The sequence below is a fragment of the Urocampus carinirostris genome, chromosome 5 (genome assembly GCF_059441175.1).
Source record: "Urocampus carinirostris isolate Australia breed hairy pipefish chromosome 5, RoL_Ucar_1.0, whole genome shotgun sequence".
Taxonomy (NCBI): domain Eukaryota; kingdom Metazoa; phylum Chordata; class Actinopteri; order Syngnathiformes; family Syngnathidae; genus Urocampus; species Urocampus carinirostris.
In genome coordinates, this window is record NC_142353.1 from 33,166,734 (window position 1) to 33,179,725 (window position 12,992).

The 12,992-nt window shown below is 37.4% G+C and overlaps 1 protein-coding gene across 1 annotated transcript in view; it reads right to left on the reverse strand.

Annotated features, from left to right (window-relative positions):
• Positions 1-12,992, reverse strand: part of tmem8b (transmembrane protein 8B) — a 78,415-nt gene that overhangs the window by 29,973 nt on the left and 35,450 nt on the right. The window contains exon 6 of the mRNA XM_088336478.1: positions 7,981-8,363. Coding sequence (XP_088192604.1) covers positions 7,981-8,363 — 383 coding nt within the window. The remainder of the gene's footprint in view (positions 1-7,980; positions 8,364-12,992) is intronic.

The window sequence follows — 12,992 nt, forward strand, 5'->3', positions numbered from 1 at the left end:
ACTCTTTACACTAAAAAACAATGGCGACCAGATGATGAAGGTGGTATATACGAGTGAGATCAGGAGGCTTTTCCTGCTACTGGTAACCATGGAAACCAGTACTGTTTCATGTAGGGGAGAGGAAGCCCCTACTGTAAAATATGGCCTAGAAAGTGATGGGTGTCCCCAGGCTGTACTTGCACCAAGCACACCACAGGAAGTGGGGCCCCTAATACCCTGTTAGTACTTACTACGAACTATTTTGTTATTCTAATGTTTTTATCTGGGGGCTCGGGGGTTTGGAACGCATTACAATCAATTTCTATCCCCACTATGTGGTTATCTCGCTTTGTCTCCCCCCCTCTTAAGGCAATAATGCCATATCCTGGGGGTCTATTCTATAGTATGATGAGAAAATCAAAAAAAGAAAAAATAATGTCACACAAAGTCAAGATTAAACGGCGCTTTTCAGACTCTTCCGCCGTGTGTGGCCACATAACGAGGCACTCTACGTTTACAGCGTTTTCAACTTAGTGTTTTAAAGAGAATATAAAGCCACAAGGAATAAAATGACCGATCGGTAAAAGCACTAAATGGAAAAAGAGATGACCTTGGTCGCAAGGACGCCGCGAGTCTGTGGGCAAAAAACGAACGTTGCACAAAGTAAAAAACAAAACGGAGTGGCGCCTTGAAATACAAGCGTATTCAGAAATGACAGCAGGAAAAAAAAGAACGTGCAGCATCTCGGCATTTCGAACTGAACTGAATCGAACTGCAATCCTACTGAATTGAACTGAATAGAATAGTTCCTCTTTCCAATTAAACTGTCATTTTGTACCCCAAGTATAAAATACACTATCAATGGAGAGGTTTTAAGTATATAGTGAATTAAAATTAATATGACGCCAAAAAAAAAGAGTAAAAATGTGATAAAATAGGTTGCATTTTCTTGTCGTGTTGGCAGATAATTTAGTCATTCTAAATATGATTTTCCTCAATTGTATCATTATTTGTTTGAAATCACTTTTAATAAGAAAAAGGAATTATGTTTTTTTTTCAAATGCTCTAGTATTCTCTATTATTTACCCTATTTTACTAAAATGAACATCTCCTTAAAACAATATTTAATATTCAAAATGACCTGACACATACCAAACAATTGTACTCTTGAATATTTCTTGTCTCATTTTATCAATATTTTCTATTATAACTTTTAATAAAAACACAATTTTAGCTAAATAATATAAGAAAAACAATATTGGAACTTCAAAAACGATCCGGCTGAGACCCGATATATTTTTTCTATTATTAGTCTCAGTTCAATATTATTTGTTTACCATTACTTTTAGGAATAAAAATATAATTTAGGTTTAAAACAGAGATGTTAAATAAGAAATAAAATTGTTAAAATCAGAAAAATGATCAGCTATGCTGGATCATATTATCTTTAATTTTTTTTTTCTTTTGTTATTTGTAACAACAAAATACAATTTGAATTACGAACTACAAGGAAAAAATATTGTAAAGGAAAAAAAATGTTTTAAGTATTTTCTGTATTAGAGTGTTTATTTTCATCATTAAAAGTTTAATTGTAATTAAAATGCCTAATTATTTTTTTGTAATTTCTTATTTCACAAAATTGTTCTTTAAAAAACAAATAGATATGAAAATTATATATATATATCTATATATCTATATATATATTTATATATATATATATTTATATATATAATTTCAGTCATTTTATATATCTGATATTTGTCTAATTGTATCAATATTTATTTAGAATTACCATAAATGAAAAAAAAAAAAGGAGATGAAAACACATTAAGGAAACAAGAAAATTGTTAAAATTAGCAAAATGATCGGAGATTTGTCTCATTTTATTGAGAACATTTTTTTTAAGTATTTAATCTATATGTATATATCTAATTTAAATCAAATGTAATATAAATCTCATCTAAACTTCTAAATCTAACTTTATTTATAAATTTAATCCAATCTTGTATATCTAAATGTAAACGTATTTAATGCATCTAAATCTATTCTAAACCTGATCTAAATTTAATCTTTTTATCGCATCTTAATCGATCCCTTCTAAATCCATCTAATCTAAACTAATAAAAATCTAATCCAAACTTCTAAATCATAATGTATTTATACATCTAATCTAATCCTTTATATCTAAATGTAAATTTATTGAATCTGAATCGAATCCAAATCTATTCTAAATCAATCCTAAATCTAAAATTTACTCATCGAATCCAATTCAATCTAATCTAATCTAATAAAAATCTAATCCAAACTTCAAAATCTAAACATATTTATACATTTATTCTAATCTTGTCTATTTAAATTTTTCCAATCTAAATTAAATCGAAACAAAATCTAAAGATATTCTAAATCCCATCTATTTCATCTCATCTCAATTGTTCCCCTCTAAATTCATCTAATATAATCTAATTCATCATTTTCATTTTATTCCGACAATTCTAATCCAAACAAATCAATCCAGACATTTATTTATATAGCCCTTAATCACAAAAATGTCTCAAAGGACTGCACGGGATTAAAATTACACAATTACCTGATCTTAAATCCTACCCAAATTTAGCTAATCCAATCTAATAGAACATAAATCTTAAAAATTAAAATATATTTTTAAATTTAATTTAATCTTGTCTCTTTAAATATAAATATATTCTAATTGTTTTTATTTCTTTATTTCATCCCATCTAAATTCATCTAATGTACTCCCTTTAACTCCCGAACTTAATTTAACTTAACATAAACTAATCTATCTAGTAAAACCCATTCTGCCAACATTGAAAGCAATTTGTTTATTTAGCCACCATTATTCCTTTCAGCCGCCAAGTTTAGCAGAGGCGGTCACGTCAAACTGCAGCAAAAAGGAGGCGCAGGACAAAGTTGGCAAAAGTAGCAAGTCGGCACATTGCGCAAGCCAAAACTAATTAAAATAAACTTTCATTTGGCGCTTTAATGTACGCGTCTTCCCGTCGATGCGATTTGCAGTGGAGGGGAGGAACGAGTAAATTGGCTTTTCGCGAGACTCTCTCCAATTTGTGTTGACTCAGTTCAACACCTTCTGCTAAATACGCTTTTGCAAAGAAGGCCCATCGCTGATTAAAAAAAGGGGGAAAGAGCAGCGTAATGTACAAAAGATAATAGGACGTACAGAGTGCCAAGTCGTTACAGCGCATATTAGCCTGACTAAGAAGCAACTGGAGATATTCGATCTAAAGACATTCAATGGAAAAGTAGTGGGTGGGTTAAAAATAAACCAATAAGGGTCAATGGTGGCTGATTAGTTTATTCTTAATTTAATATTATTTAATAGAATTTGATAATACAGTGGATATACAGCTAGTTCGCGGTTCCACTTTTGCGGGTTCAGAGGTTCGCGGGTCTAAAAAATACACCTTACCTTCTCAATAAAAGCATTTATTGACTTGACGCCATTGAACGCGAGCTTATGTCAACTGAGGACTCAGTGTGGACACTCGTATTGTGAAGGGGAGGGGGAGGCCCTGACACAATGCTTAGTCATGGTGAGTTACCGCTTCGCTCACCCCCCTCCTTCAACTCCTCCCACCTCACCCCCTTCTTATGTGGCGCTCAGTTGGACGAACTCGGCGACGCGACATAAGTATATTCTCTTCTGTCAAATTCGATCTTAAGTTTGACTTTATCATACCAAAAGCGAGCAGTTGTTTGTACTACCTAAACACGGCTAATTGTGTGTGGTTTCGTGTATTTGTTGTAAAAGCCGTTCGATGCCGCTAGCTAAAGTATGTTGTTATTGTCAGAAGGTAGCTCTTTCACTTTCATTAAAATGAACACAGACCATTTTTTTAACTGTTGTTTCCCAAAACGCTTCACAAACACTCATCAAATATCACATTTTCACTGTTTTTATTTTCAATATGTAACCGGTAGTGTTAACGAGCGAAATAAACTGCGATGGCTGCATGTCGTTGAGAGCGGTTAATACAATCATACTGAATGGTTCGTAGTGGTTTCACCGCAGTCCTATTCCGTGTACATACAACATATTTTACAGTTGTTTTTTTTTGTTATAACATGAATTTCACTCTCTCTACCCATATTCTATATGCTGTGCTGTATAAAGGGGGTATACTGCATACCTGTATACGTTTTTTTAAGCATTTTCGAAGGGGCGCCGCTACTTCGCGGATATTCAGTTTTCGCGGGTGGTCTTGGTCCCCATTAACCGCGATAACCGAGGGATTACTGTAGTTTGTTGTTTTAACTCTACTGTTGTTTTGACTATTATGCACTGTTTACCTCATTGTCACTATTTGCCAATCATATTACTTTCTTTTCTAGCTTTATACCCTCTGCAGGGTCCTTGAGGGTGCATGGGAGTTTGCCTACATGTGTTTTGTGGACTTGGAGAAGGCATTTGACTGTGTTCCTTGGGAGGCCCTGTGGGGGGTGCTTTGGGGGTATGGGGTACCGCACAGTCTTATCCGGGCTGTGCGGTCCCTGTATGCCCGGTGCTAGAGTCTGGTCCGCATTGCTGGCAATAAGTCGGATTGGTTCCCGGTGAGGGTTGGACTCCGCCAGGGCTGCCCTTTGTCACATATTCTGTTCATAACTTTTACTGGCAGAATTTCTATGTGCAGCCTTGGTGGGGAGGGGGTCCGGTTTGGGGGTTCTCAACATTGCATTACTGCTTTTTGCAGATAATGTGGTGCTGTTGGCTTGCTCAGGCCGTGATCTTCAGCTCTCATGGCCGGGATGAGGATCAGCACCTCTAAGTCCGAGACTATGGTACTCAGATGGAAAAGGATGGCATGCTCCCTCCGGGTTGGGGATGAGATCTTGCCCCAAGTGGAGGAATTCAAGTATCTTGGAGTCTTGTTCACGAGTGAGGGTAGGCTGGAACGGGAGATCAACAAACGGGTCGGTGCAGCGTCTGCAGTCATGTGGACTCTGTACCGGTCCGTCATGTTGAAGAGGGAGCTGAGCCAATTCGCTCGCTCATTCACCCCTAGGGACAATTTCGACCGACCAAATAACCTGACGTGCATGTTTTTAGAATCGAATCGAATCTAATCTAAATCTGTAACTGTTCTGCCTTTGGGAAACATATAGAGCGCACCCTTGAAGTAAACATGCCGATTGCAAATCCTCTTTTGTTGTCGAGTTACACAATAATTGTCAGTCAGTATAAAACGTATCGTGATTACTTCAACGAAGATTTTTGTTTATTGTCACGTTTTGTACAAAATGACGTAGACCTGTTTGTATTGCAGTTAGCGTGTCTTAGCTTAGCTTAGAATCGATCTGTATTGTTAGACTTTTTGGTACTTTGTTCTTAGTTTCACTGCGGCCATATAAGGGAAATAAACAGCAGCCAAAGAAAATAAGTCGTTTATGAATGAATGAATTGATTGTAGTGATGAAACCAGGTGTCATTATGTCAATTTATGTTCTAAATAAATCATTCTGATTTAAATGTATGGATTAGTTTGAAATCCATGCACTTTATAGTCCAGTGCATGAAAACTATATCACATAAGACAGGGGTGTCAAACTCATTTTAACTCAAGGGCCACACCATAGAACAAACATTCTGTCGGGGACCGAACTAGTAGATTAAAGAAAAAGAAAAAGAGAGATAAGGAAATAAGAGAAAGAGGGAGGAAAAGGAGAGAGGGCGAGACAAAGAAAGAGAGAGGGGGGGAGAGTGTGAGAAACAAATGAGGTAAAAAGAGAAGTCCTGTGAGAGGGGGAAAAGAAAGCGAGAGGAAGAAAGAAATCCAAAGAGAAATAGAAAGACAGAAGGACAGAAAAGAAAGCTCGAAGGGTAAGAGAAAGAGAAAAGAGAGAAAAGGGAAAAAATGAAGTTAGAGCAAAAGAGGTTAAAAGACACAGAGAGAGAAAGAGACAAATAGCAACAAAGGAAGAGAAAAAAAAGAGACACAGAGAGTGAAAGAGACAGAGTGGGAGAAAAGGGGTGAAAATAAATACAAGTCCAGTGTCTTTGTTCAAGGCACCTGGCTTTGTCAACATCAAATTGACATATTTCAACCTGCAGCTTGTTTTTCTCTTGCGCTTCTCTGAGTGTTGGTTGCGGGCCGGATTCAATCCCTTAGTGGGCCTGATCTGGCCCGCCGGCCGCCTGTTTGACACCTGTGACATAAGACTACATTTTGGGGTTGCGCTTTTTAATCCGGTGAGTTTTATGGTGCGAAATATATGGTAATCATTTTTTCACGTAAGGCTACTCTCTCTCGAGTACAATCTTGCCCTACATTTCCCAAGACTCCCTTCGCTCACCGTCAAGGTTTCGAGGCGAGATTGGCCGGTGTCATCCTTTCGCTATTAGAGCGTTTTCTATTAAAAGTGCATCTGGCAGATCCCCAGCTCGTGTCTGCCTGCAGACTTCCCGAGTCACCGCAGGTGCATTGTTAATGACATTACCGGCTGAAGGACAACTTAACAAAGACATATACAACTCCTTCTGACAGATTTGGAGTACAGTAGTCCCTCCATTTATGCAATCCTATCCGTAACCACTTGTATCAGGTGGATTAATTGCTTTTGCGAAAATTTTTTTATCGCAAGAACATTGAACTTATGCTAAACGATGCATGAACTTACAAGAACTTCTCAGCGCTTGATGTTTCCTGTGACATGACCACCTGATTTCAGTCACCTGGGGGGCTCCCACACACTTTCAATCGCTGGACAAAAGGAAGCAACACTAGGAAGTGGGGGCTCCTCAATGTGTGTACAAGGATCTGATCAACGCCATTTCCTGGCATCTGGACATTATTTATCACAGGACAGCAGGAGGTAGCTCAGGAGGTAGAGTGCTCGTCTTGGGATCAAGAAATCGCAGGTTCGAATCCCGGCTCCTCCGTGTTGTATGCCGTAGCGTCCTTGGGCAAGACACTGAATCCTTAATGCCCCCGATAAGCAGGTCGGCGCCTTGCATGGTGTGTGTGTGTGAATGGGTAAGTGTGAAGCACATTGTAAAGCGCTTTAGGAGGTCTTCATTGACTTGAAAAGCGCTATATAAATGCAGACCATTTACCATTATTTGGAGTACAGTAGTCCCTCCATTTATGCTCTCAATCCCATCCATAAACACTTGTATTAGGTGGATTAATTGCTTGCAAAACAGATTTTATTGAAAAAACCCTGAACTTGTGCGAAACGATGCATGAACTTCTCAGCGCTTGATGTTTCCTGTGACGTGACCACCTGATTTCGGTCACTTGGGGGTTCCCACACACTTTTAATCACCGGACAAAGGAAGCAACACTAGGAAGTAGGGACTCCTCGATGTGTGTACAAAGATCTGATCTACGATTGTATCAAAATACTATGGTGTCGCTTCTCGATAATTGCGTTTCTACAAGTATTGTGATTCGATAGAAATTGTTGATTGAGATTCAATTTTCTTTCCTAAAAGAACACAAATTTTATGATACACTTCTGGTAGGATAAACCATAAATGATGCACATCAGTCTGTGTCAGTCAGTCAGGAAGCATTAGCTAGAGTAGGTAGAGCGCTCGTCTTGGGATCAAAAGATTGCATGTTCGATTCCCGGCTCCTCCGTGTTATATGTCGAAGTGTCCTTGGGCAAGACACTGAACCCCTAATGCCCCGGATAAGCAGGTAGGCGCCTTGCATGCCTGACTCCCTAATGGTGTGTGAGTGTGTGTGTGAATGGGTAAGTGTGAAGATAATTGTAGAGAGAGGTCTTCATTGACTTGAAAAGCGCTATATAAATGCAGACTATTTACCATTTATCAACACCAATTCCTGGCATCTGGAAATTATTTATCACAGTGAAATCATTCCCATAGGCTTAAGACTAACTGATCAGCAGCACCAAGGGCTCTAGAATAGCTTTTTAAAACACGTATTTTTATGCATCTGAAACCGTAACTGCAAAAGTATTAGAATTGAATCTCTGAGTATCGATTAATGAAGAACTCACGGTATTTAGCTTGAGCTCCATGTTGAGAACACCGCCGCTGTCCAAAACCGGCATGAGGTTGATGGCGAAAACGGCCGGCCTGTCCGGCGGGACGGAGATGTTTGGCCCGAAAAAGACATAGAAGTGCACGGAGAAGGTATCCAGCTCGTTGCGTAGAGTAGGACGGATGGGCCAGCACTTGTTCGTGTCGGTAGGGGGCGCCATGTAGACCACGCCGTCCCATGAGGTTTGAGGGCGGGTGTCGTTGTACCAGGGGCCTCCAGGGGCCGCTGCCGAGAGGCCAACCGACAGGGAGAGCGCCATCGCCGTGCCGAAGGACTGCGGCATGTTCATGGAGGAGCCTGGTGGGGGCTGCTCCTTGGATGTGTTCGATTTGGTGCAGTCTACAAAGAATGGAAGTCAAATAGATCTGTTATTTTTTTTGAAAAAACTCATTAGAGGTAAAATCAGGCCTAAAAAATTCCAGTCCGACCCAAACCTGGCCCACGGGTATTAAAGCATGAACCAGCCCATGCCTGACCAATTAACTTGTTTTGCACGACCGAGCCCGAAGCAATCCTGAAATGTCATATTTTATTTGTGAGGAAAAAATCTATTTTAAACAACACTATAAACATTTGCATATTTCATATTTCTGTGTCTGCAGAGGTTACATTTAAAGACAATTTTGCATCATAGACAATTTATTTTAAAGTTGACGGGGGGATTTTAAGGCTTACCGTCGTTTTTACAGGGTTGAAAATTTGGCCATAAACTACAGCAGCAGTACGTCCGTAATCTAGCACGGCACTTAAAGAGAGACAGAGAGGTAGAGAGAAAAAGACGAAGATAGGTGGATAACAGACCAAGAGAGTAAGGAGTCCTTTGAGTTGAAATTGTAAGAGTTTAGTACAGTTTGTGTGTCTCTAGTAGCCAAAACTACACATGGCCTCAAATCACATCGTTCGCTGTAATGTTAGTGTAGCAACCTCACAGTAGGCTAAGTGTTTTTGTAATTACATTTTTTTTTTTTTTAAGTCAGCGAGAGAGAAGCCCGGCTTGACCCGACCTGAGCATAATGATCGACATTTTCAACCCAACCAGGCCTGAGATCTCCTTGTGTCTGGCTCCGGCTTGGGCTTAAGATCTTACCTCTACATCTGATAATATTACTCAGTAGCTATAGGTGAATAGATTTTAAACAACCAACATATTTTTCACAGTGATACAAACAAATAGCCACTGTGTTGCTCTTTTTATTTTGCCTACCTCGACCACTTGGAGGCAATATGAGACAAATACAGTTCACGACATATTGACCTCCCAATTCCACCAGGATCATCAGTACACCACTGATATCAGTCTTTCTTTGCAGAGGATTTAGAATTGATCACTTATAATGCAAAATAAATGTTAAAAACCCATTGCGAGAAAAGTGTTTTCATTTTAAGGATTATTTTTTTGTTATTTTGCTAGATTTTTACTTTTTTTTGTAAGTCCTTTTTTTAGTAAACATTTCCTATTTTATTAGAAAATGGGTTGAAACATTGAAAGACCAAACGAAAACCAAACATGAAATCTAAAAAGTAAAAAAAAATTTTAGCAAATTAAATGAAACGAATTAAAACGGTAAAATAAAAAAAGAATATTTAAAATAATAAGAGATTAGAATAATAATCATCATTATTATAAAATGCAAAAACATAAAAACCAAAAGTTTATAAAACGAAAAATAAAGATTTGATAATAATAAAAATGAAAGTAAAAATAAATACAAATAAAACATAATTACAATTTTAAAATAATTCAAAAATGGGAGAATATTCAAGAAAAATTAAAAGCAAAAATGTGATGTAGTTAAAATAAAAAAATCAAATAAACAAATAAATAAATAAATAGAAATAAAAATAAAAATAAAAAACAAAGTAGAACAAATAAAATAAAATATTTTTAAAAAATTAGAATTGCAACTTCAAGTTTTTTTTAAAAATATTAAAGATTTATTAGAAATGAAATTTTAAAAAGTTGAACAAACAAATGTCCCAAATCCCAAAAATGAAATGAAAAAAATATACAATATGGCAAATAAATAAAAATTGCTTATAAAAATTAAAACAAAAGTTGTTCATAAATCAATAAATTATTTTTTTGTTTTAAATATATATATATATATATATATATATATATTAAAATTAGAATAGTACTCATTTTATAAATGATGGCAAGTCCTTTGCAAAAACCCAAAGTTAGACTAAAACCGTAGTTTTTTTTTTCTTCATATTAAAGTCATAAGGTTTTTGTCGGTTATTTTGGCCTCCCGGCGTGTTCCTCGCCAGTTTACGTGGTAGGCTGTAGAGAGTAGGAGGAGGAGGCGGCGGCGGCAGCAACGATAATCCATAGCAAGCCTTCCACAAACAGGCAATAACAGCTCGGGTTATTGTAGTGGCGGTATTAAAGCGCGCTTTTGCAGAAAAAAGTGGTTTGCAGATCATCCCCGTCGGCGAGCTTTCCTACTATGTAAACAGGAAGCTTTTTAATGAGACAGAGATTCACAGTAATTGCCAGCCCAGGCACAAAGCGAGCCGTTGCCAAAATCGGTCGCGGGGGGGAGAAACTAAATATACCGTGCCTGCTCCCAACAAACCTTGCATTTCTTCAGGCTACTAAAACAAACCAGATAAATACAGCATATTTGGGGTTGTATTCATTAGAAGTCAAAAATTCCGAACCCAATAGAATGCGTCAACATAGAGAGGAGGGGGTCGCGTTATAATGCTATTCATAATTCAAACTCCCACTACAGCCGCAATGCAATTAAACAGATTCTCTTTAAAACCAAATACTCTAAAGTGAGGGTCTCCAGCTCAATGGACTTGAGCGCTACCGGAGCTAAGTTGTGGGTGGGATTGGGCCAATTCCGGAAATCTCTGATAATAATATTCCGCTGTTCTCAAATATCTTTATTTATTATTTTTGAATGGTATACACAAGAAGATCCAAAAATAAAATAAAACATTAAGAATTCTCAATAAAATAAATCAATCAGTAATGAATGAATCCATAATTTGCGTGGGTTGCATTTACCTAAAAGGAACAGTGTATAGATTTAAAACTAGAGAATACAAACTATGGGACCTCAAAGTGATCAAATTGCAACCATTTCTCTGAAGTTACTTGCCCAGCCTTTTAAGAAAAAAAAATTAAAAACATGAAGAAAAAGGGGAGGTAAGAAATAAGAAAAGGGAAGAGAACACAGCAAAAATAAGAAAAAAGGAAAAAAAGAGAAAAACTGAGAAAATGGAAAAAGAGAGAAAAACAAAGGAAACACAAAAAAGAAAGAAAAGAGAAAAGGAAAAAAGAAATTAAAAAGAATAAAATAAAACCTAAAGGGTTAGAAAAAAGAAGGGAAAAGGCAGAAATGTATCAAAAGGAAAAGACCGGGGAGAAAGGAAGAGAAATAGAAGAAAAAGAAAAGAAAGATGATAGCAAAAGAAGGCAAAAAGAATTAAAATAAATAAATAAAATAAATAAAAAAGGAAAAAGAAAGAAGCTAGAACAAACGAAAAAGGTAAAAAATAAAAAAGAAGCAAAAAACAATAAAAGCATAAGATAAAGGAAAAAATAAAACTTTAAAAAAGGGGAAATTTAAAGAAAAACAAAGAAAAAAGGGAAACAATGAGGAAAAAAATGAAGAAAAAAATGATAAAAATTGGGAGACAAAGCGCGTGCTAAATAATACATTATCAGAAAGATAATATTTTTCAAAAATATATAATTTCAGGAGCTATTTAAGCTCAGTACTTTTTTGGTACTTAAAGGGACACTGTGTAATATTTGACCACTAGATCTGGCTGTATTGTGTAGCGCAATCGAAATCAAGAGCTACAAACCAAACGACGAATAGAAACTATCGAGACTTAAAGTGACCAAACTGCACACCAAGTGTTATATGCTTTCTTTGTTGTGATGATCCAAAGTTTAGTTCCCACGGTTGTCAAAGAAAGAGAAAGAAGAATAAAAGAACAACAGGAGAGAAAGACAGAGAGACAGAAAGACAGTGAAAGAAACAGAGAGAGTGAAAGGGGAAATAGAAATTGAAAGACAAAAAGAGAAAAAGACAAAGAAAGGGAAAAATAGAGAAAGAAAGTGAGAGGGGAAGAAAAAGAGGAAGAGAAAAAGAAAGAATGAGAAACAACAAGAGAGGAAGAAATAACCAGATAGAAAGAAAGAGTAAAAGAAAGAATAAGAGGACGAAAGAGAGAAGTAGTGTTAAGTTCACTCAGTTAACCACACAAAAAATGGTTTGACTAGAAAATCACAATAACCCAGCACTGGTCTGTGCAGCCCTTGAGACTCCTTGTGATTAAGAGCGTCACAAATAAACATGGGTTCAAATCCAGCTCCAGACTTCCTGTGCGGAGTTTGTATGTTCTCCCCGTGCTTGCGTGGGTTTCCTCCGGGCACTCAGGTTTCCTCCCACGTTCCAAAAAACATGCATTTCAGGTGAATTGGCCGGTCCAAATTGTCCCTAGGTGTGAATGAGCAAATGAGTTGTCTGTCCCTGTGTGCCCTGCGATTGGCTGGCGACAAGTTCAGGGTGTCCCCTGCCCACTGTCCGGAGATGGCTGGGATGGGCGCCCTACCATCTAGGCTACTGAGCTGGTATTAAAGTTCATGTATAATCACTTCTTTATTTATGAATATTGATAATAATTAAACTAAGGGCTCACTGCGTCTTCACTTTATCATCTTGCAGGCTGTAATTGGCCCCCGGTCTGCAAATTGGAGACCCCTGCTCTGCAACCTTGCTCGACATTTGCAGCAAAAACAAGAAGGATAAATAGGAAAAAGCAGGCGAGTTGCAGAAGTTCCTGTCAGGAGAGTGGAAGAACTCCAAGATGCTCCTTAAAGGCTTCTTCAATTTAAGCCAGAGAAAGGTCAAGTAAGATCGCTTCGGTCCGGCAGGGAAAAGACATACTGTGAATAATTAGTGCCTGCGTTGCCACGGCGACGAGGTGCAATGTAGTACAATG